A 24,809-nucleotide genomic window follows, 5' to 3' on the forward strand; every position below is an offset into this window, starting at 1 on the left:
TTTCTGTCGGTGCTATAGGATTCGTTGGAAAGCAAGCAAGAGAAAAAGAAAGTATATGGAGACCACATAATTGGAACAAAGAAAGACTATACATTTTTTACCCCGCTATGCAAAATATTTGCCACGCACCGCAAGAAGAATGAGATGTTTCCTCAAGCATTTGTGCATTTTGTTGTGAAACATTTACTTGTGTCATAGGCTACATAGGCTGTTGTATGCAATATCCATGAAGAAGTTCCTAATAACGAATTGCCAACATATAAGGAACGAAACATGTTGGGTATGGTTAAGAGTGTCCATAGTGACGGGGAGGCCAACAACAAGACCATGTAAAGGAGTTTAGCAGAATTTAATACTGCTCCTACATACAATTAAGATGAGTGCTGCTAGTAGGAATAAAGCAATAATTGGTGTGAAAGTCCCTTTGACTTTTTTAACAATGTGTGATTTATGCAAATCTCATAAATAGAATTGTTATATTATTTGTGGTGAGGTCAAATGTGAATGTTGAATTCTCCTTTGCAAACAAGTGCCCTAATAACAATTCCTTGAACGGGTTGATAAAACTACAAATGAATATATATATACATGTACCAAGTTTTCAACCTAGAGATAGTGGTAGAGGGCATTGATAGTGTGTTGTTACAACTCACACTGCATGCCCTCTATGAATATTCTAACTTTGGGTTACACCGACTCCCTCAACTTCTACCCCAGTCTCTCAGCCACTCATCTTGTGGCACCTGCCCTTAACGAGTAGTCCGAGGTTTGTCGGTCACTCAACCTGTCTGTCAGCCTCGCCCTTACCACAAGCCCATGTTTGCCTCTTGCTATTATATAGCCCATTGGCTATAGGATGGTGCTTCTGGAGCACGCTGCAGACGGGCGTTTATTTTCAGACTCCTGTCCAGTGGCCGCCTTGCAACACTGTGCGGTCATTGCATCTGAGCGGTCTGGAAATCCCTCAGCAATTGCCTTTCCACCAGGGGTTTGTCAGCTTTCTGCACAGCCCAATGCTCCACGCTTTCGCATCCACTTTCCTTAACATCGTCTACTCAATTCCTCTGCCTCCGTCTCCATACGTAAGGACAGTTAACAGTCTCTGGTGTTTCCGTGAGGTGAATGGGACATCTTCCTCGCGCACTACAATACTGAAAGGTGACTGTCAGGAAGAATCTCTGGAGGCTTCTTTTGAAATCTGCAGATCACCAGCCCGACCTAAGTAAGCGACCCAAGTAAGCTTGCAATGTTTTCCAAGAGTACTTAGGCCACCTAGGGTAGATGCTGCCAAGATACTGAGGCACACTCCTGCAGAGGGATGTGGGCTGAAAGAAGTATTGGTACAAATAAAGGAATGGCCACGCATCGATGCAGTTCTTTATATACCTAATCGATTGTGTCAGACAATTAAGAACTATATGAATACTTAGCAGGTATATTTATCATTTACAAGACTCAAGGTGTGTCTGCTATTTATGGGGGTCACTAGGATGTGACCCTAAACGTTTAGGCCAACCTGAGCTTGAATGTCCAAAGTTATTCTGTTGGCTTTAGGCAAGTATCAGGACTGCTTTTCAATCAAGTGCAATTTATTTTCAGGGAATAAAGCAGACTGGTTGTGCAGGATGTTGGTGCTGAAGTTGACCCAATGTCAAACATAGGCCAATGTTAGTTTATGGAAACATGCAGCCAGAAGGTTCTGGTCCCTGTGGATGACTTCCATCTGTTTTTAGCCCTCCGGAGGGAAACCGATATTTCCCATAAGCTGCAAGAAAGCAGAGGGCCATCAAAAACTTGGGGCTGCTGCTCAGGTAGGTTTACGCAGATGCAGGAAAGATGGAAAAAGGATTTTGATGGAAGGACAGACCAAAGACGATCCGTTAGCAGCAGATGTGCCTTTTCCAGGAACCAAGGTTCTTTGTATAACCAAATGCCTCACACTTGCAATTCGTATGTGTAGTAACTCCAGGCCTGCTGGTCTGTCCAGTTACCAATTAACATTTTGCTGTGTCCTTGCTTCAGTGTGAAGTGGCTTCGCCCCACTGAGTCAAGTGACCCAGGCACTGACGCAGGGTCCTTGTCTGGTTTCTGATGTCATGGGTATCCACTGACAGCCCTAGAACCTCAGAACTGGTGTAGAAGGGGCTGAAAAAACAGACACCTAAATTTGTCACAACATTGAAAAAGGTAATGGTGCATTATCAGCCTCTTTATTGAGCTATTTGGAGTTGAAGGGAAACCTTAGCCTCCAATCCTGAGGATGCAGCCATTCAATTATTTTGGTGGCCACTGACTAATTGGCCACATTCCAAGAATGCTGATCTCGGAGGGTTCCTGGGCGTTCTGGGACTCTGGCCTCCGGTAGGTGGCGGGCATTAACAGGCCCAGTTAGTTCCTCTTAGTACTTGGGCTTCTCTCGTCCAGACTGTTCCTTGGTAAATCCCTCTCGGGCTGTGGCTGTCTGCAGTACTAGCGGTTTCTTGGTTGATCTCTTGACATTTGTAGGTTTTTGTTTCTTTGGCCTCAAGGAGGCCCTGGGCTTCATTCGGCGCAGTTTATGGTGGTTGCTTGGAAACAGCTCCTCGGTTGGCCCTTGGCGGGCTGCGGATCTTCCCGACCATCATGATTCGTTGATTAGCCTCTCACAGGCTACAGTGGTTGGCAGCACACCTGGTTTCTCGGATCGTCCGTCCTGAACAATAGGCGTCTCTTGCCACTTAATTTTCTCATTTGGTACCTCTTGGGCTGGGGCTCATCTAGCCCCAGCAGATTCTTGGCTTGCCCTTTGCGTGCTATGGCCCCGTTTCAACCCTTCTGGACCTCTGTTGGCCCTTTTTAGACTATGGGCTCCTCGGGCCCGAATAGTCCTTTGGTTCACCAGACCTGGGTTTCGGCCTGTGTTTGCTTCCACGTGTGGGAATTAGTGGCCTCAGTGTCTCCACACCAGTTTACCTTCGTTGGCGGGGAGGAAGATGCTCCCTGCTTCAGCGGCCCTGTGGTGCCTGGAGTCTCTCGACTTCCATCTCCCAACTTGGCGTGCGTCTTGCGCAGGCCTCATCCCTTAAGTGGCTCCACTCGGCTGAGGTTCGTCCTGCTCAGTGGATGTTCTCCGACTCTTGTGTTCTGTGGCGGTTTTTAAGTTGGTTAGAAGATTGGAAGGAACAACTCGGATTGGTCTGGATGTTCAGTGAAAGGTGGCACCATATCCAGGTCAGAAACCGGTCCTGCTTAGTCCCCATATACCCTGCAAGCATGCTGGATTGTAAGGAAAGGAGAGGGGAAATGTTTCTATCATTGGGGCATTCCTTGTCCGCAGAGGGGGGTCACCCCCAGTGGGATCCGACTTGCCCTGTCCGCTAGTAAGGGTGTTGTGCAGCAGGCTCACCTCCCTAGTGCCAAAGAGGGTGAAACCCCCCCCACACTCCGCTACGAAGAAAGATGACTTCCCTGGATTCGTTTTAGGCCTCGCTTCTCTCAATCCGCCTTGTGGTCGTGCTCCTTCACCATACCTTGTGGCCTCAGCTCCCCTACCACACCTTGGGGGCCTCACCGGCCTCACCTGCCATCGACCTCACTTTCCTCACCCCAACCTGAGGCCATGGTTCCTTCAGGTTGTTCTTCATTCATCCCGCCTTGGGGTCTCCCTTCTCTCACCCCACTTTGGGGTCATGCTTCCTCCACCCTGCACTGGGGTTTTGTCTCCATCGCCCCTCCTTGGGGTTTTGCCTCCTTCGCCCCGGAGTCTTATCGGATCCTGCCTCCCTGCCCTCGCACACCTCCATGGAGTAACCATGTACCTTTAATCTAGTTGCAGTGCTCCATGGGAGAGTCTGGTAGGTTGACCCATCTGGCAGTGCTTCTCCGTCCTCCACTCCGCAGCCTACTTTGGGTGGGCCTTGTCCGGCCTATGTGTGGTCTTTCTACAGGTCCTCGGTGCCGGCCACTCCGACATCGGGTGGTGGGCTAGTACAGCATTTTGTTGCTTTTTTTCAACCAAGAAGTCCCGGCTTCTGCTCCAGCCAGGCTGGTGGCATTCCATGGTCTGATCCGTGGTCAGACTTCTCACATTCAGAGACGCTCAGCCTTCTCTGCTACGCCTCAAAGGAGGAGGGTTGTTTCCTCCTCTAGCTCAGCGGCTACGTCTCTCCTCAAACAGTGATTGGCGCTGTATCTTTCCTTTGGCCCGGGGATGGACCTTGCCACTGTCCTCTTTCCTAGTCAGCCGTGTGCAACCAGAGGGTCAGAAACTACACCAAGCATCATTAGTTCTTCCAGTCATCATATAGGCAGACAATACGAATACTAGGGTCTTGAACATAGGGAGGATAATTTATTTCCCTTTCTAGTGATCTCCTGTCATCTAAGGAGTGTGGTCACACCCAGTGAGATCCCGCTTCCCCCGTCCCTTATGGGGTGTAACGCTTAGAGGGCTCACCTCCCTAGTCCCAAAGGTGCTGACTCACCATTGAGGAAAGGGGACACATTCCCTGCATTTGTTACAACGGGAAAAGCATCTGCAAATAGGGTCTGCTATTTGCAAAATGAACTAAAGTTGAATATATCCAGAGAGGGCACAACTTCCTAAAACAATTAAACAAAATTGCAAGTTCAGACTTCCTGCCTCCTAACAATGCTTTCAAAGTATGGTCCTTATTAGGAGGACTAGAATTTTCCAATGGGCATTTGCTATTTTTCTAATTTTTTTGCAACTCGCAGAAATACGTTCCAGTCAATGCAATGACAAGGGTAGCCTTTGACTCTAAGCCTCTTTTGACATTCCTCTTTAAACACTCTAGAATCAGGCCCCCTCACAATAAAGAGGGTCTCGCCCCCATTTTTCTCATCCAGTCAATGCATATCAATAATGAGATGGAACACAGCCCTCCTCCTGCGCCAGCATGTCCCTCTGAACATGTGCTAATGTTACAATGCATGGATGCCAGTGGGATTCCAAACCATTTTATGAACTAAAAAATGTAAACGGGCACCCTCACTGCATGCCAAACACATGGGTCCATAACCATACAATGCCAATGAACCTTAGCAGCATCGCTAATAGCACATACTGCCCCAGCAGCAAGCAGTCACAGAACCACCTACTAACAAGATAGTGGCTCACACAATCACTAGATGCCATTTCCACATTATATATCAGGATATATAACAGGTGAAATGTACTTTTGATTGATTTACAAAACAAAGACCAGATCTCCTATCGCATTTGATGCAACACTTGCTTAATACCTGCATCAACAGGGGTCTACAAAGGGGTGGGGAAATTACTTACTTGAACGGGCACAGCCTCGGTAACCTGGCTGGGCCACTCCATCGCAAAAGCGCAATCGCTAGTGTTGTCACCATAGAAAGGGTCCACAGACTGCATGTCAGAAGAGGTGCTCTTCTCAGGCTGTGGGATTGGGGTAGTGCAGCAATAGGGGGCGGGGATGGGTGAAGTGGAAGGAAGAAGATGGTGGAGTGGAAATAAAACAGACAAGAGCACAGTAAGATGAAATGGCAGAACATATCGACTCAGTTCTGTGGCCAATGCTATACACAGTTTTTTCCAGGTTTTTGGCAAATGATGAAAAAGGCATTTGATCAGGATAAGGAGTTCAGTGGGAGGAGGGATGCACACAAAACTCTAGCAACATTCAGCGCGTTGCTTGCGCTTCAATCCCACAACTGTGACCATTTAATTTGGCACACCCTCCCAATACGATTAGCAGAAAGACTAAGAAGCAGCCACAAAGTAAAAATCCTGGTGCACAAGCCTCTTGCTATTATAGAGCCCATAGTATATATGATGGTGCTTCTGGAGCACGCTGCGGACGGGCCATTACTGTCAGACTCATATCTAGTGACCACCTTAAAACCCTGTGTTCTCTTTGCATCTGAGTGGTCTGGAAAACCCTCAGCAATTGCCTCCCCAGCAGGGGTTTGTCAGCTTTCTGTGCAGCCCAATGGTCCACACATTCTGCTTCACATCCACCTTCCGTAACATCACCTACTCAATTTCCTCGGCCTGGGGATCCATACCTATGGACAGTTGTCTACAGGAAGCATAAACAGTCTCTGGTCTTTCCGTGAGGTGAATGGGACATCTTCCTCGCACACTATAATACTGAAAGGTGACCGTCAGGAGGAATCTCTGCAGGCTTCTGTTCAAGTCTGCAGATCACCAGCCTGACCTAAGTAAGCATGCAATGTTTTCCAAGAGTCCATCGGCCACCTAGAGTAGATGCTGTCAAGACACCGAAGCACACTCCTGCAGAGGGATGTGGGCTGAAAGAATTAGCTGTACAAATAAAGGAATGACCACGCATAGAAACAGTTCTTTATATACTTTGTCGATTGTTTCAGGCAATTAAGAACCGTGTGTATACTTAGTAGGTATATGTAACATTTACAAGTCTCAATAGATGTGTGTCTGATATTTGTGGGATCACTGTGGCCTGACTCTAAACGTTTAGCCCAACCTGAGCTTGAATGTCCCAAGTTACAGACTGTTGGCTCTAGGCAAGTATCGGGACTGGTTTTTAATCGAGAGCAACTTATTTTCAATGAGGGAATAAAGCAGATTGGTTGTGCAGGATAGTGGTGCTGAAGTTGCCCCAATATTAAACACAGGCCAAAGTTAGCTTACGGAAACCTGCAGCCAGAAGGTTCTGGTCCCTGTGGATGAGTCCCATCTGTTTCCAGCCCTCCAGAGGGAAACTGATTGTTCCGATATGCTGCAAGAAACCGGAGGGCCATCAAAACTGGAGCTGCTGCTGCCGGGGTGTGTTTACACGGATTCAGGCAAGATGGAGGATTTTGATGGCAGGAAAGACCAAAAATGATCTGGTAGCAGCAGATTAGCAGATGTGCCTTTGCATGGTGCCGACGTTCTTTGTATAACCAAATGGCTCACAGATTAAATTCATATGTGCAGTAACCCCAGTAGTGATAGTCTGTCCAGTTACTGATGCGCTCTTCTCTATGTCCTTGCTTCAGTGTCAAGTGGGACGGCCCCACTGAGTCAAGGAAACGAGGAACTAATGCAGGGTCCTTTGGTTTCAGGTGCTAAGTGTATCCACTGGCCCTGGCAGCCCTAGACCTTTGGAACACCTTCAGAAGGGGTTGAAAAACTGGCAGCTTCCACACCGGCCTACATTCGTGGTTTCCTTTTAGTTCTTCAAACACTTGTCACAGCATTGAAAAAGGCAATGGTGCATAATCTCCCTCTTTTTGAGCTATTTGGACTTGAAGGGAAATCTTAGCCTCCAATCCGAAGGATGTGCCTACGACAAATCCTTGAATCTCGTCACTACCCCCCAGGGTGAGCCCCCTCCCATGAGGCCAGGGCAGTGAGACGGATATCTCATAGTACCCCTGGGGGTGGTGGTACTCAGTGGGAGGATCTCCTGGGGAGAGACTCCCCCTCTAGGGACAGGGACGACCATCCATGGGAAATGCGGTTTCCCATACTCCCTCACCCTCCTATCATACACAGTCCGCTTCAACTTCCATCTATGTGTGCAAGATAGGAAATTCAACCTCCTTCCTGAGAGGTACTGAGACTGGGAAGATTAGGGACGACCCATCTAACACCCGCAAGGACTGGGATGAAGAAGTCGCGTGACCCAGTGGAGAAACACAATAGTAAAACTGAGATGAGGGGGGAGCGTGGAGCCCTGAAGATCAAAGTGGAAAACAATTACAGCGAGCAATATAGTTGCTCAGAGAAAGCCAGCGCAAGCGACAAGTTAAAAACAAGAAACGACAACCATGAGTGTCAGTCCGGCCCTGGAGGAGCTTTGAGCAGTGCAGTGGAGCAGCGCTGACTGGAGAAACCAACGTCCGGTTCCAGAGGAGCTGGGAACCGAGTGGTCTCCCAGAGACACGAGGTCCTGGGAGAGACCAGCACGATGAAGCCGCCACAGCACGAGAACCGACCGCAAGAGCCAAAGGGAAGCAGAGGCGAGCCACAAGGGCCAGAGGAGAACGAAATTCCCATGGGCTAAGCAACAAGGTACGTGGAGGTTGCCCGGGAAGGCTTTGGGGAACCCTGAGGGCTGTAGTCAACAGAGGGAGGAAGAGTGGAGAGATCTTCCTCATCCCAGTTGGACAAACCAAATATTGGAGAACAAAAAAGCCAGCGAAAAGCTACTGAGAGAAACCAACCATACTTTGCAGGAGAGAAAACCAAGCTGGTGGAACTTCAAGAAGGGACAATACTCTAAGATCGTGAGAGGAAAAGGGAAGCCTGAAGAAAGTAAAGATTTCCCTGGGTTATGTGAACAGTATCATAAAAGGATATCTCTCATAGCATGAAGAGGAATATTCATTCAAGGCCAACTATTGGCAGGCGAGTAAACCAAGTTGGTAATGTTCGGAAGAAAGGAAAATACCCCCAGGCCCTGAGAGATAAGGAAGAAGGCCAGGGGGAGGGAGGCCTTCTCCCTACAGGAGTGAACTGTAACAAGAAGTCTGAGATAAGGCCAGGGGAAGGGATGAATACCCCCGGCTATTGTGAGTCGTAAGAAGAAACCTGAGAAAGACCTGCACAAGGGAGCCCTTCTCTTAGAAATTAAATATACAAATATCTAGGGAAGGGAGTACCCTCCAACAACCCAATAGTGAAAAAGCAACTATAGGCCACAAGGAATGTTGAGGTTTGGGTGGAACTTTACCCTTGAACTGAGAACTTTGCTGCTTGTCTGACATTTCGACCTGGAACTTTGTTTTGTACCTTGGAGAGGAATTATTGCCTGGGAAAAAAGAACATTCCCTCAGGCCAAGGTCTCACCTACAAGTTGGAACTGTGATTCATTGTCTAGAAGAAGGGAGTCATTCCTCTGGACCAAGAAGAAGGTACACTACCATTTTTGTTAAGTTACAAGTGTAAGGGACAGAAGCAAGGTTTTTGGCACACAACAGTGGACTCTTGATTTACATAGACATCCTGACTTAACCCTTAGTATTTTAGTTGAGGCAGGGCAACCCCTCTTGGAGTTTGGGCGAGATTGGTTTTCTCTTGCCCAGCCCACCATATTTATTAGAGTCAGCCCCCAACTTTCAGTAGTGGCAGAGCAATGAAGCTGTGAATAGTGTGTATTGGAAAATAAAAGACGAAGGGAGTGCCCCAAGAGATCATTGGGGAGACAAAGACCTATAGAGAAACTCAACGGCCAGTAAACAGACAATCTCCTACACAAATATTGTGGGAAAATAGATGCTCTAGCAAGCCTTTTAAAGTTAAGTGTTGACTGAAGGTCTAGTTTTCTAAAAGGAGACCAGCACACATTTTTAGAATAAGGTGTGGTAGGTCAGAATCAGGAGAGAGATAAGGTGTATCTGAGTCTTTGTTACCACTCACAAGCCGATTCAAGAAAATCAAGACAAGTCCTCCGTCCAGAATACTAATCTAGTCAAAGTCTGTCCCTACCACTACAAAGAAAAACATAACTACAACAGAAAGTACAGATAAGGCCCATGAATGGTGGCGAGTTACTGACCTCCACCCTTATGTGTCTTCCTTAAGAGGGCTCCTGCCCCTGGTGCACAAGCTAAGTCAGTAGGCTAAGTTTCTCTTTGGCACAGTCCCAACCAATCCACCCAAGTCGCTCACCCCATCTTGGGGTTTTACTTCCTTCTCCCGCCTTGGGGTCTTGCGTCTTTCATCCTGCCTTGCAGTCTTGTCTCGGTCACCCCACCTCAGGGCCTCAATTCTCTCACCCCACTTTGGGGTCTCCCTTCTCTCACCCATCCTTGGGGTTTTGCTTCCTTCACCCTGGCTCAGGGTCTTATCGGGTCCTGTCTCCCATCTCCTGCCTCCCTGGAGAAGCTGCTTACCTTTTATCTCATTACAGTGCTCCTCTGGAGAGTCTGGTAGGTTGGCCCACTCGGCAGCCCTTCTCAGTCCGGTGCTCCACCGCCCACTATGGGCAGGCCTTGCCCTGTCTTCCTATGATCCTCCTGAATGACCGCGGTACAGGCCTCTCGGCATGTCGGGTGGCAGGTGTGTAGTACGGTGGTATGCAGCTTTTTTTCGGCCGGCCGGTCCTAGCTTCTACCGTGCTGCGGACATTCCTTGGCCTCCGCCATAGTCGGAGTCTCCAAGCCCCATGTACCCTCTGCCAAACATCTGAGGAGGCCGCCTCCTCCTCCTGCAGCTACACAGATGTCTCTGTCCTCCTGCTCCAACAGCGTTTGGCGCTTTATCTTCCCTTTAAGCGGTGGATGGGTCTTCCTACTGTGCTCTTTCCTGGTGATCCATGTGCAGCCAGAGGGTGTTCAAACAGAGGGTCAGAACCTGCACCAGGCAGCATTACAGGCTGTTCCCAAGCATCATATAGGTTAATTCTCATGTAGCCAACATAGATACTGAGGTCCTAAACATTGAGAGGATAATGTATATACCTTTCTAGGTATCTCCTGTCCTCTAAGGGGGGCGGGTCATCCCCAGTGAGACTCTGCTTGCCCTGTCCCCTACGGGGTGTTAAGCTTAGCAGGCTCACCTCCCTAGTCCCAAAGGGGATGGCTCCTTGGGGAGAGGGGACACATTCCTTGGATTCGTTACAAAGGGTAAAGCATCTGCAAATAGGGTCTGTTACTTGCAAAATAAATCAAAGTTGAACGCACAGATCAAGAGGGCATAACTTCCTAAAAATAAAAATTGTTTTCCCCGACCAAGTGCAGACGTCCTGCCTTCTAATAACGCTCTCCAAGAATCGGCCTTATTAGGAGAACTAGAATTTTCCAATGGACATTTGCTATTTTTCTCTTTGAAATTGAAACAACTACCCCAACTACCCTCACTGCAAGCCACACACATGGGTCCATAACCATACAATGCCCAGGCATCTAAGCAGCATTGCCAACAGCACATACAGCCACCAGCAAGAGGCAGAGCCACAGAACCACCCACTAACCAGATAATGGCTCACACAATCACTAGATGCCATTTACACATTCTATATCAGGATATAAAAGAGGTGAAACGTACTTTTGATTGATTTACAAAACAAACAGATCTCATTAGATGCAACACTTGCTTAATACCTGCATCAACAGGGGTCTACAAAGGGGTGGGGAAATTACTTACTTGAACGGGCACAGCCTCGGTAACCTGGCTGGGCCACTCCACCGTAAAAGCGCAATCGCTAGTGTTGTCACCATAGAAAGGGTCCACAGACTGCATGTCAGAAGAGGTGCTCTTCTCAGGCTGTGGGATTGGGGTAGTGCAGCAATAGGGGGCGGGGATGGGTGAAGTGGAAGGAAGAAGATGGTGGAGTGGAAATAAAACAGACAAGAGCACAGTAAGATGAAATGGCAGAACGTATTGACTCTGTTCTGTGGCCAATGCTATGCACATAGATTTCCCAGGTTTTTGGCACATGGTGAAAAAAGGCATTTGATCAGGATAAGGAGTTCAGTGGGAGGAGGGGTGCACACAAAACTCTAGCAACGCTCCGGGGCGTTCCTTGCTCTTCAATCCCACAAATTGGATCATTTAATTTGGCACACCCTCTCAATACGATTAGCGGAAAGACTAAGAAGCAGCCACAATGTAAAAATCCTGGAGCGCAAGATATGTGCAGATGTCCTGGTGCAAGACATCAAACAGGTCGCAAGGAAACGGAATATCAGAAGAAAAAGAAAATGGTGCAAATGTGTGATCTCCCAACTCTTAGCAAGGTAAGAACGTTTAGCAGAAAGTAGTGTTGCCATCACTGTAATCCAACATGGGTTCGGTCTTATGCCAGAACATTGCTGCTGCACCACTGCACACCAATTAATATAAATCTAGCTAGTGGTAATCCCCATAATTTACACCAGCTGTGGTCTTTGTGAGTCAAAGCTGTGCCATCTATTTGTGATGGCTTAGTGTGCAATGGGCTCTGGGTGTAACATCAGTACACACATTACAGGTATCAACACGGTTCCATTTGGCGGAAGCAGATATCAGACCTGCATAAGCCATGCGCTGTTGTCGACAGAGCGAGAAATAACTTACTTGAGCAGCCTCAGTGACCTGGCTGGGCCACTCCACAGTGAAAGCACAATCACTAGTGTTGTCGCCACTGAAGGGGTCCACAGGCTGCATGTCAGAAGCAGAACTCTTCTCAGGCTGTGGAGGAAAGTAGCAACACAAGGAAAGGAAGATGTTGGAGAGGAGATAAAAGACAAGAGCACCATAAGAGGAACTGGAAGAGTTGGAGAACTGTAGACAAGGCTGTGCATTGAATACCCAGGCTTTTCTGCACATGGCAGGAATTGAAAATCCCTAGGCCATCTGACAGTCGAGGCACCTTGCAATACAAGTCGAGCTCTAATCTTGTTCATTTGGCATTGACAACACAAGCATCACTAGAGTTTGGATAGTAGTCCAGAGCTTCAGACGAATGTACCAATAGCACCCACGCACAACAGCAGCACATAGCTGTTCTTACATTCAATTCTACGAATTCCAGCGCACAAGGATGTGGGAAATGACAAAGAAAATAAAGCAGCAGCAAAGCATAAATCAAGATATCAGGACAAAAAAAAAAACATGGGTGCACGTCACTGGGAAAAGGCAATTGCCAAGATAAAAAGAGAAGCACATGCCAAATCATGAAAGGCATCCCATCATTTGGCAATGGAAGAATGAAAAAGATGCAGTAATCGCCATCGGTGCTGTCAAACATGGCTTCCCTCCTAGACCGATATGATTATTCTAGACTCCGCAACAAGCAATGGTGATCACCTGGGGAACCCGTTAATACAAAAATCCCATCTTCTGGTCTGTCTGCCGGGTCAGCACCTCCTGAGCGCACTGACCCTCTGGATCCTCAGATTACACCGGGGGTGGATTACAGAGACTGAAGGTCCTGAACAGGTTCACATTTTTCAGTATGTCAGTCCATGCCCCCTTCCAGGTTCATAGTCCTCAGGCGTCAGACACGACAGAGAATCAGTGGTCAAGAGGAAGAGAGCAGGCTGCCTCTCAGACGTCTACCTATTCTGTGATGTGGCTGGCTTCTAGTGTTTTCTTTAGTGGAGCAATTCATATTTGGCTTGTATGGGAAGCGACAGTGGAAGGTATGTAATCATATGCCGATTGAGCCGCTAGACCTTTACCGGCAGGCAAAGCTTGACACTAGTCTACCCAGGTCTGCTGAAGAGTTGCCCTCGTGGACAAACACCAATCATGGCTTGATCGCAACAAACCTATATGGTGGCCTCAACTGGCCACATCCTTGAGTCCTTTCAAACTTTTGTTGACAGAACCACATCAAAGTAAATGGCTAGATCCCCAGAGTAATGCATACTCTGGCAAATTAAATACACAACTATCAATATTGAAGCATGTGCAATATATTCCAAATTAGTTAGGGAATTGAGGTGCTGGCAGTGAAGGAAACATTTTGTTTAGTAACTCAGTGGACAAGAGACTGGTTTTGAAGATTACAATTTCTGAGATTTCCGAGAAGGATTTAGAATGAGACTCAGCTCAGCACGGACATAGAAGCCAGAGAGACAAATCCCATTAGCAGAAAAGCATAGTCTTAAGAGCCAAGACTGGATAAGATTTAGACCCCTAACGTAGAAAGAGCAGGTCGGCCATTACGTGCAACAAATCGGAGCCCAGCTTTGGCTAATTAATTCAAACACTTATGAATGAACACAAAGAATGGCTGATGATCACAGAGTTATGAGAATACAGAAACTGCTTCAGCATGGTTTCAACGAAAGAAAGCGTGCCAACAAATCTCAAGTATGGGAAGCATCCTAGATCAAGGGCAGGGGATGAATGTTGTCAACTGGACTGTAGCAGCTCATCTGGCGCCATTGCAGACTCCAATAAAGTTTCGGCTTCTCTGGCTTCGCATGGTGGAGCGAGTTACCAACTGGATCAATGGATGAAGATGAAAGGTGAGAAAGGTAGGGTGATCGGAGCTTGCTGAGGAGGGGGCGATCAACAATCGGTGTGCTTGTGGCCTTCAATGACTAACACCAGTATTCATGCTGTCCTGGAAGGAGGTTTTGCTTTTTTTGCAGATGATTTGAGTGTTGCGACCTTAAAAAGAAAAGCTAAAATAGAGGCTTAACCTCTCCTAAATGCACCGTCCTGCATTTAGAGTCACTGTGCAAGACTGGGAATGACCCAAGTAATCACATTTCTCAGAATCTAGTACGGATTCCTGCTCAGGACCTCCAAAATCCCACGGGGTACGAGGGTAAGGGGGAGGTGAATGTTGAGGTGCAAACAGGGAAGAACCACTAGTATAAGATGCGTTCTGTTAGGACTGTTCAACCCACTTGAAGTGTTCAGTTTGGAAGGCCCCCCTCCGTCTGCAGAGGGACCTAGACAGATTAGGCATAGTCCAGAAGAGAGCTACCATAATAGGTCCAGAGTAGGGACACAAGTCAATATCTAAAGTCTAGAGGAGGGGAAGGCAGATTCAATAAGGAATAGTTCAATACCTCCAGAAGAGCACAAAATGAGAGGATCCCAAAAGGAGAGAATACGCAAATGAACACCTTTATCCTCCAGTCTGAGCAGAGTTACTGCTGACTTTGGCATAGCCTGTCAAAGAGCATGCTCTGACTTGAGAACCAGGTGCATTCCTTCATTGTATTTATAAGAAGATTTGCAGTCTTGAAGACACTACCACCTAGATTAGGAAATAATGTTCCAGCAAAAGTGTGGTTTTAAGAATCCGAGTGACACAAGAATGAGCTTTTAAAGAGCGAGCGGTCGGTGCACCAACTGGTTTCTGAAAGAGGGATATTAGCAACTGCACAATTCCCTTAGGCTGATACCGCGAAGTAATTGTAGGGCGAAAGCAAACCAAGTGGGTATTAAGTGTGTGGCTATATGGTGATCAGTACAATGGTTAATACAGAAAACACATTCTCACATAGAAAATTCCTTTGTAGTAGAACTCCACCCCATATCCCATTAGTGATTAAGAGCCAATAACCTATTGCTTGGTCTTTTTCAATTGACTTTGAGAGGCCTGCTGCGAAGTAGTAGAAACTGACCCATGGAGGAAGTAAAGGAAAGGCTCAAGAAATGACAGGTGCAGGATAACAAAATGGCTCTCACTCAGTTGCACCAGTTTTAATTTCTATAAGCTCCGAACATAAGGCTTGTTCCCATAAGACACTTAATTATAAACTGAAACAGATTCTCACTGCAAGAATCAGAGGCCGTATTGAGGTTTTTTGCAGTTGATGGTCTGCCCCTCCTCTGGGATCCTGCATGGGAGAGGGTTGCCATAGGAAAAGTTGTATGAAGGAGCACTGGTTTCCTGTCGTCAAGAGAAGCTGTGCTCATTTCGGTGCAATCAAAGACAATAGGGCTAATTTGAGTCGTAACGTGCTGCATGCGCTCTTGCGAAGCCACCAGCAGCGGTTAAAGAACAAATGGACCAATGGAATAAAGTTTAATGAAAGGTTTTTTTTTTCCAGCGAGATCTTCAGTCCTAGTGAACATACCTATGCTTCATAAGGGCCGGGAGGATAGCTCTGGGGCAACGCGCTCGTCTTGGAAGCAAGAAGACGCAGAGCAACAGAGGTTCGATCCACAGGTCCGCGCTTAGAAACCTCTGGGTATTAAGCGCATTATAAATAACCAATTACAAATCATAACCGTTGGAATATTCATAAAGTGCCATCAATCTGCGGCCTATACGAACTGGGATACTCTCTAAAAATTGGTCAGCAAGCCACATGCGAAGCCTACCAACAAGCAGGAGCATACCCACAAACAATACACCATGATCACGCCTCCACCCGCCCCCCCCCCCCCCCCCCGGCGGACTTGTATACTTCCAGCAGATCTGTGCACACGTGCCTATAGTTAATCCAGCAACAACAACCCAGGAGGATGTGTACATTATCAACAGGCCTGTGTGAATATAAATAAGTCTAAACCGCCTGTTATGTAGGCATTTAAAGCCATTAGTTGCATCTACTATTTATGCCCTGTTGATGCTCCCCCCACCCCCTTTCTTATTTAAGAGCAAGGCGCATTATAATAGCTTTGCAGGTCCACAACTTGGCCTGTACAAGGGGTTAGGGTCTCTCAGCTTGTTAAACGCCAGGGCACAGCTATACAAAGCTTAATTATAACACTGGTATGTTGGCAGGCCATTGTAAACAATGGGTCAGTAGTGGGCTTTAACCATTGGTACAAGGCCTGCTGTTTCTCTCCCAATATTCTACATCAATTCTAAGAGTCTTCCTTAGCTAACATGCCACATGATCAATGCTCAATCCAAGATTTCAAGCACTTTCACCAACTGTTTTCTTTTATTTGTAGCCTGATTTGGGGATTTTGCCATATTAAAATGGCATTATGAGCCCTAGGGTGAGGGCTGTACCAGGGATTACTGTCCTTTACCCGTGTCATGCTCCCTTAGCTTCACCTCATACCCATAACGTGCATGTGAACCACTAGCGCCCATTACAGCCCTCTGCCCCCGAGATGCAATGCCTCGTTAACTTCACTTTAGGACAAATCGCACCATCACTATCCTTCCCCCAATTTGATAATATTTTACAGGAATTTCAAGGGGTTTTGCGAGGAGGCAACCTCGTCTGGGCAAATGGCACTAGACTTGCAAAACAAGTGGCGGTTTCACTTCCAGGGCACAGGCTTTCATTAAGATTCACAAATCCAATCTGGTATTAAAAAAGCCTGTGGCCAAACACAGGGAGTGGTATTCTGACCACAAAATCCATGCTGGGAACTCATTTGGTATAAGGCTTATGGATTCAATCTGGAAACAATTGGGTAAATCCTCTAAACACCCAGTCCCTCAAACCATCGGGGGAAATTCACTACTCCATATTGTCCACATCCCAAGGTAAGATCTCTTGAGTTATGACCCAAACACAAGTCAAGTTCCGAATTGAGTAGACCTCATGAAGGCGCCATGTGGAAGTGGCGTTGAAGCTTCCACAGCCTTTCAAGTGGATATCTGGTTCACGTAGCAGCTTGTACCACTAATTACTTTAACTTAAAACATCTGAAAGCATGTATATGTCACATCAGCGAACACAAAGTTAAATTAGGAGAAGAAGAAAGCATAGGTGGCATGGCAACAAGCAAAGGAATGAAGAGGATGGTGTAGTGGTAGACATCCACCGCTAGGTACCAATGGAGCGCCAGCACCATACAGCAGCGCAATCAGTCACAGGACGGCGGGATGCACCAGACAGCCGGAAGAATACAGAACATGGGCCATGAGTCTGCGATATGAGATGGGATGCAAGAAAAGGCAGACGTACGGCTTGTACAATCTATACAAGGCTGGAAAAAGGAGAAGATGTTATGAAGTACAATGGCTGAAGAACATTTCGGGCAGGAGAGATAGAGTCGGGCCTGCCCGGGCCCGGGAGCAGGACGTGCAACGACAGGCAAGGTTTACAGATAAGGAACTGCGTATCATCTTACCTCCCATAAATCCCACGGCAAGGACTTAGCATGTGAAAGCACAAGGATGAGAAAAAAAGCACATTTCAATTTGGTTCATCACAGCATAGGAACATTACAGATCATCTAGCCTGGCAAGAGGTGAACCAGGGAATTGAGGGGGTGGGAGGGCGGGGGAGGAGAATTACAAGCTTACCAGTGCCTTGGAAAGACCTGTAGGATCTGGGGAGGAGTCAGTCATGTGACTCTACTCCAGCCTAAAAACTTTCCAGAGGCTTCAATTCGCCCCATTTCCCGATTGCCCAGTCCACCTCTTCTTGAGTCATTCAAACAACTGTCACGCAACGGAGGACACACATCACAACCTTAGCAAAGTGGAGTAAGCAAACTTCTCAATTTCTATCCAGTAGGCTAGAACCCCAGTTTTCTCCCTCAAAAACAAACTTGCTTCTAAGAAGGATTGGGCGGTTGGGGGGGTGCGGGTTCGGGGGGGGTGCCATTTCAGATCCCTTCATATCTTGGCCAAACTGGAATCTGGAATTTTGGAGGGGGGGGGGGGGTCAGGCATTGTTTTTTTCTTTTGTTTTTCTCTTTATGTAGAAGTTCTAGATGTTGCTCTTGCCCCCCTTTTTCGCTTCTTAATTTCTACAGGAAAGTGATCACACATATAAATGTTACAGGAGTTATTGCCTGTGCTGCAGAAGTTAACCCCATAGTTTGTGCCAATTCTTTTACGTTCAATGCATAGAGCATGTGGTACCATAAAATACAGCTACTAAACCTCTGGTGTTTTAGGTCAAGTGCAAAGGCCTGTCAAACACTGTTACCCACTAGCACAAGTGTATGGTGGTCAGAGGATAAGGGGTGCGTAGGTTTAGTAGTCCCCACCCCTTGTTAACAGCCAGCACAGTCTTTTTACCTTCTCAGTCTACTTAGGTTACCACCTCTTACCTTTTTTGTCAGAAAACTCACCTCAATGTCAAACCAATGTCCAGGTACATCTACTAATGTTACCTGGATCTACTTAGAAATGCATTACTAAAGTTACATTCAGCCAAGTGGCAGAAGCCCAGAAAAGAGACTTGACTAATGCATTACTAGACCACTACATCTAAAACCAGTTGCTAGCCCCACCAACAGAAATGGGCTTGTCTGCCCTATAGCACAAATAATTTCTCCTCCAGTCATTCCCTTTTAGGGGAAATGCACAGCTGCTGCAAATGCAGCCCCAACCCACAGAACTGCCTTTCAGGCCTACATGGAAGAAGCACTTTGAACTATGAAGGGGATAATGCAGGGTTGGCTGCATATTCTCTCATCTACCTGATCACTTTTCTGCTAGGGCTGCCCCTTTGGGAGGATGTGTCCTACGATCAAGGGTGGTTGATAGACTAGTGCAAGCATCCAGGGCAATTCTACTGGAGGTGGGTACTGGCCTATAGCTCAAGAAGCTTCCAGTTGCCTGCTGATGCCTCAACCAGGGACAACAACTCTGATGTCAAGCAATACATGGCAAAACCATTGCACCATGTGGCAGATCAGCTATATAATGTACCCCAAATGTTAAGCTGATCAGGTTGAGATGTCAACCACAACAGTCCATTCAATCTTAAACTAAATAGCCTTACTGCTACAAGTCAGCCAGCAGTCATTAACAGGGTTGGGCTGCAGAAAGAAACAGTCCTGTCTGCTAGTTCATGAACAACAAAACGACCTCTGCACCATGAAGCGAGTGAACATGTGATCAACAAACCTGAGAGACAGATGCAGAAGCCTTCACTGGGGTGCTGATATCTGGTTTGAGGGGGTCAAAATCCAGATCCAGCAAGCTGGCTTCCTCCTGGAGGGGCCCGGGGGCCTCAAACTGGGCAGCAGTGAAGGAGAGAAAGATTTGGAGTATTAGATGGGTGCAATACTCTGGACAACAATACTTAAGGGCAGTGGTGTAGAGTACAGGCATGGTATAAGCCAGGCAACATAAGGACCCATCTCTTCAGATATCCATGATGGCATGAAGCGGGATCCATGCTGCAGCTTGGTCTCTCTCTCTCTCTCTCCGAGTCACTCCATTCACCTGCATCCGCTCTGTGCTCAATAATGAACTTATGGAAGAGTTTGTGGGCATTTCCTGCCTGACCGCTGTAGGCTCAAGCCCCAGCTGACGTAGAGAAGTCACCTCCTGAATGATAGAAAACATTAATATTTTGCAAAAAAGTTCTAAAACAAGGCCTGGAGTTAGACATCTTGCCCACATTGGATCTCTGAAGCAGATGTATTACCGAGTGGCGGGGTACAAAATGCCAATAAATAAACTGTGGGCATACTGTTCACTGTTCGGACGTCTCCATTATACAACAGGCCTTTTTATAGTCAGGGATTAATCCCTGCGAATGCGCCCTTTAGGGTAGGTTTGTATATGGTTTGAGTGTATGCGGCCAGTGTAGCCTCATACAGGCTCGTCTATGACCTGGTGTGAGCCTACACTAGCCCTCTCCGAGGAAGCTGATGAGTGAGCGTAACAGTGGACACTTGTCATCCGAGCGTTGACCTCGAGCCCTGCCTCACCATCCTAGGAATTATGGCAACCTCCACTGGACTAGCTGATTCAGTAGCAAGAATGTATGTGTAATGTGAAGGTATGAATTAACATGTACAACTTACAGCACGCCCATCCGCTGGCTCAGAAAGCCATGTTACAGAGCGTGCGTGGTTTTTATCTGGCAGCGGCAATGTGAGCAGAAGCTGACAGGCTACATAATTGAGTGTCCGAGTTTGTTTCCAACTCGGGTGCAGTCCACCATAGGTACGATATCAAGCCTTCAGACAGTTCTTATGGCTTTGGAGGTATAGTCCCAACGAAAATGGAGGACAGGGCACTGCTAACCTAAACACAATACGCACTTAGCTGTTTGTCTTTCTGTTTGAAGTCTTTTGAAAAGGAGCTGTTGCACCTTCCGAATAGGCAAGCAAGCCTACAGTGATGCAAACGTAGTGTCCATGTTTTGGGTTAGATGTCAGTTCCTTGCCCAAAAGCTGCCCTGTGGTGCAAGTCATTCACACTTAAAGGTAAATGCATTGCATCCACTCAGAAGGCCTCCCAGCCCATGGATGTACCCTACAAAGATCATCTTTGACGAACTGGTATGTTCCAGTGGACAGGACATGTGCCAGGGGGTCAACTAGTTGAGTAGGTATTATTTCCTCCCATGTCTGAACTATGGCTTCTATATGCTCCGTTTGATTTATACAGTGTGTTTATGATGGGCTATCTCGCACTGCTTGAATAAATCTCTTTCAATGTACGATCTACTTGCATCTGGCCACCATGTCCAGATTATCCATGATGTGATGTGGAAACCCAAACCCATGGGCCGATTTCTTAGCCTGGATCGTTTTTACCTCAGAGCAAATTACCCCTTGGTTAATTAGAAAGAAGTTTGATGCCTGCTGATACCCTGCTGTATCCAGGACTGCCCTGATGAAGGCTTGGCTCTTGGACTCACTTAGCCGAAACTCGAGTTCTCACTTTTTTGTTTCTGCCAATGTCTGGATTCTTGTAAAGTAGGACGACCCCTGCTGGCTTCCTCAGAGTTTTTTTTATTGGAATGTTCTATGTTGCAATTGGACCACTACTGCGCCACACAATGTAGCTTAACGTGTATTTTCTAAACAGGATTTTTTTAAATATATATTGTGTCATGCATTCTTATCCACTCTTTTCTTCACGACTGTATATGGTGGCAGTTACTCTCCCATAGCTTCTACGGCATCTTGGGCAGTGCATGCATATGCATATAGGACTTCCTTCGGGAAGTCTTGTGTTCATGAAACTCTTGACTTATGTAGTTATTTCACTTCTGTCTGCTGCATGTCTTAGCAATTTGTGCAAATTCAATTCCCATCTGTGAAAGGCACAGTGAGCAAAAAGCATGTGCTGCAAACTCATCTCAGAACAGGTTATCATGCCATGTTCTTTCTGGAGAGGAGCGCCTGCTAACGTTTTTGAAATTTACACTTTTCTTTGAATTATTTTGAAATCATTCATGTGGGTTTGCCTCTGTTTGTATGTGGGCTAAGACTCAGGAAAACAGTCTGCAATCTGGTATTTTGCAGGCATGCTGGCTGCTGACACTGTGGGTGTGTTGGTGCTTTGATGAACATGACCGTGTGATCTCTTGTGAGTAACAACACCACTGCAAACCAGGATGCCATTTAAATGTTAATGTTAAAGGATATTTGTACCACGCACTATCACCACTGGAGTGGTCCCCTGGCGGCCTTGAAAAGGGAGGGCTGGGGGGCGAGTTAGTGGGAATAAGATGGAATAGTGCGAGAGAGCCATGATGTGCTGTTGGCGGCCTCAGCCCGGAAGTCTGTTGGCTGGGCTTGGGGTGTTTTACGGTCGGTAGCTGTCCTGTGCTGTTGTGCGAGTCTATGTGTGGTTTGTTTTGCTGCTGCAGTGTAGTAAAGTTTGTGCGGATTGTTGTGTTGTAGCTTTGTGGTTGTGTTTAGTTAGCGTTTGAGAGGTGTATGCAGAGGGTGAAATTGTTAGTGGGTTGGTTAATTGGCATTGCTGTCTGGAAGCGAGGCGCTAAACCTCTGTATTCTCTTCAGATCGGGTGCGTGAACGTCTCTGCGTCTCTGTCCAGATCTGGGCTGTATGACACTCCCAATCCCTTTCCACTCACATTCATAACCTTGCCCACGTTGAGCACCGGCCGCCTACGTGATACCCGTTTGTATGCGGTGTTGGCAGGTGTTTGAGCATGCCTTCAAATCTGGCCCCGAGAGCATTCCCAATCAAGTAGGTGCGCGGCATCGGTCAGCCAGGGTTACTCCCTCCATATGTGGCGGCTAGTCGGCGTTCATCACCTTATTCAGTTGCTCATACATGCTACCGCTCCCAGCACCTTCGGAACGTGGCAAATGCCAGCGCTTGCAATTATGTCCAAGGCCGGTATCTGCCTTCATTCACAACTCTCTTCGGTCAATGCCCATGCCAATATACAGAACTTGGTTCGAGTGTGGCAAGTGCTATCGTACACACAACTCTATACAAGTATGATGTCTAGTAGCAACTGGTGGGGTGTTGGCTGAAGTTGGCTAGGGATGCCGATTTCTGTCCTCATGGGTGTCGCTTGTGTCCTATTTGACTTGGTGTCATCTCCCTTTTGTGGTAGGTTTCTTAATTCGGTTCTGGGCGTTGTCAGCGTCGTCCTAAATTTGTCATCCTTTTCTTTGTGTTTCCCGTTCGGTTGTTTTTGCTTTTTCAGTTTGTATCTGTGATGTTGAAGAGCCAGGTTTTTAGTAGTTTCCTGAATTGTACGTGGTCTTTGGTGTTTTATTTCTTCCGGGATGATGTTCCAGGTTTTTGCGGCTAAGTGGGAGAAGGAGGATGCTTTTTGTTCCATGCGGATTTAGTTGCTTGATCTGAGGAGACTCGTTGGTTTGTAGATTGTTATTTTCCTTTGTAGGAATTCAGCTCCTTGTCCGCTGATTGCCCTGTGTGTTATGCACATTGTTTTGAAGGATATGCGATGTTGGACCGGGAACCAATGCAGTGTTTTTAGGGTTGTAGAGATGTTGTCTCTTCTGGATAGTTTGAGGAGCAGTCTTGCTGCTGTATTTTGCATCCGTTGTAGTTTCTTCAGGAGGTGTTCTGGTATCTCGAGATAGAGGCTGTTTGCGTAGTCGATTCTTGACATGAGGGCGACGATTGTGAGTGTTTTGTGGGTGAAGGAGAGGAAAGGTAATTCTTCTTGCCGTGTGAAGGAGGAAGAAGCATTTCTTGATTATTGCATTTATTTGTGGTTCTAAGGTTAGGGTGTTGTCCATTAGGACTCCCAGATGTTTTACTACCTTAGATGGTGTTGGTGCGAATCCCATTTCCGTTGGCTATGGAATATAGATGTTGTTCTCTGGTTTTTGGATATAATTATGATTTCGGTCTTTCCTGGGTTGATTTTCAAGTTTTTGGCGTTCATCCAGTTAAAGACTTCTTTTAGACACTCGATTAGGGATGAGCGATCGACTTGAGTGTCTTTGATTTTGTAGATGATTTGAGTGTCAGTTGCGTAGTTGTATCATGTAATTTTGTATTTTTTGAAGATTCGGATTACTGGAGTTTGGTAGAAGTGCCATGTCCGTTATGCCCATGTCTTCTAGTCTTTTGGTTAGGGTGTCATGGCTAACTGTGTCGAAGGCTGCGGAGAGGTCGAGCAGAATCAGGGCTGAGGATGTGTCAGAGTCTGCGTTTGTTTTTAGGTCGTCCCAGATGGATAGTAGTGCCGTTTCTGTTCCTCTTGCGTGTCTGAAACCGACTTGTGCTTGGTCTAGCAGGTGATGTTTTTCTATGTGTTCTTGGGTTCATTTGTATACGTAGGTTTCCAGGAGTTTTGCTGGGTAGGGAATGTTTGAGATCGGCCTGTAGTTGGAGATCTTGTACATCGCCACTTGTGTTTTTTAAAAGAGGTTTGATATATGCTGATTTGAAGGTTCTTGGTACAGTTCCTGTTGCTAGTGAGAGATTTAGGAGGTTTCTGTAATATTCTGATGGAGTTCCTTGTGAGAGGATTGATTTGAAGATGTCAGGTGGGAAGGGATCCATGGGTAGAGGTCCGGTTGGATGGTTGGTTGGTCTGTTTTTTATGATTTGTTGGATGTCGTGGTCTGCCAGGTCGTTGCAAAGTTTCTCTGAGGCGTTTAGGGTGTTGTCGCAGCCTGGTGGGTTTCTCATTTCTTTAATGATGTTGAACATGTCTTTTTGTGCGTTGGTCGCATTGGTGATTCTGTCATCATAATGCTTTCTCTTCGCCGTTTGTACTTCCTTCTTTTATGCTCTGATTTGTTTCTGGAACAGAATTTTTTTGTCTGGGTTGTATTCTTTCCTCCATTCCAACTCCATCTTCTTTTTGTCCTCGTCATGGTGCTTAGTAGTGGGGTGAACCATTTAGCCATTGCCCTTTTTTTTTGTTGATGGGGTGAATGGTTTTTCCGGGGAGATTTTTTCAACTGTAACAGCAATCCATTTGTGAAGTAGCTACGCTTTCCCGTCTAGGTCAGTCAGCTCTAGGTCTGTAATTGAGGGTTTGGTCATCTCCAGTTGTTCAAACAGGTTGCTTGCTTTGGCGGTTTTCCAGTTTCTTTTTGAGGTGCTTGTGAGTTTGGGGGCCTGGATGCAGAGTTCAGTTGGTAGTCTGATGACGAATGGGATGATGTGATGGTCGCTCCACAGTATTTGTATCGGTGGTGCCGTGGTGATAAGTTTTTCCTTGGCGAGGATTGCGTTGGTGTGTCCTGCCGAGTGTGTTGCCCCTTTAACCAGCTGTCGTAGTTTGATGGTTGTAAGTTGTCCAATCAGTGAGTTTTGGGAGTTGGCATGAGTTGCTTCAAACCAGAT

General features: G+C 46.8%; 1 protein-coding gene across 19 annotated transcripts in view; it reads right to left on the bottom strand.

Moving 5' to 3' along the window:
• Positions 1 to 24,809, bottom strand: part of BIN1 (bridging integrator 1) — a 508,669-nt gene that overhangs the window by 87,183 nt on the left and 396,677 nt on the right. For 7 of the 19 annotated variants that reach the window (XM_069616774.1, XM_069616776.1, XM_069616773.1 and 4 more), the window contains 5 exons: positions 19,164 to 19,274; positions 17,432 to 17,455; positions 11,999 to 12,112; positions 11,087 to 11,206; positions 5,288 to 5,407 (listed from right to left, as the gene is read on the bottom strand). The exons of 6 other annotated variants lie outside the window; for them this stretch is intronic. In XM_069616774.1, the coding sequence (XP_069472875.1) occupies positions 5,288 to 5,407; positions 11,087 to 11,206; positions 11,999 to 12,112; positions 17,432 to 17,455; positions 19,164 to 19,274 (489 nt within the window). The remainder of the gene's footprint in view (positions 1 to 5,287; positions 5,408 to 11,086; positions 11,207 to 11,998; positions 12,113 to 17,431; positions 17,456 to 19,163; positions 19,275 to 24,809) is intronic. 6 more of the 19 variants (XM_069616785.1, XM_069616783.1, XM_069616777.1 and 3 more) reach the window with 5 other exon arrangements.

Source organism: Ambystoma mexicanum, chromosome 9 (assembly GCF_040938575.1).
Source record: "Ambystoma mexicanum isolate Mex_15411 chromosome 9, UKY_AmexF1_1, whole genome shotgun sequence".
NCBI lineage: Eukaryota > Metazoa > Chordata > Amphibia > Caudata > Ambystomatidae > Ambystoma > Ambystoma mexicanum.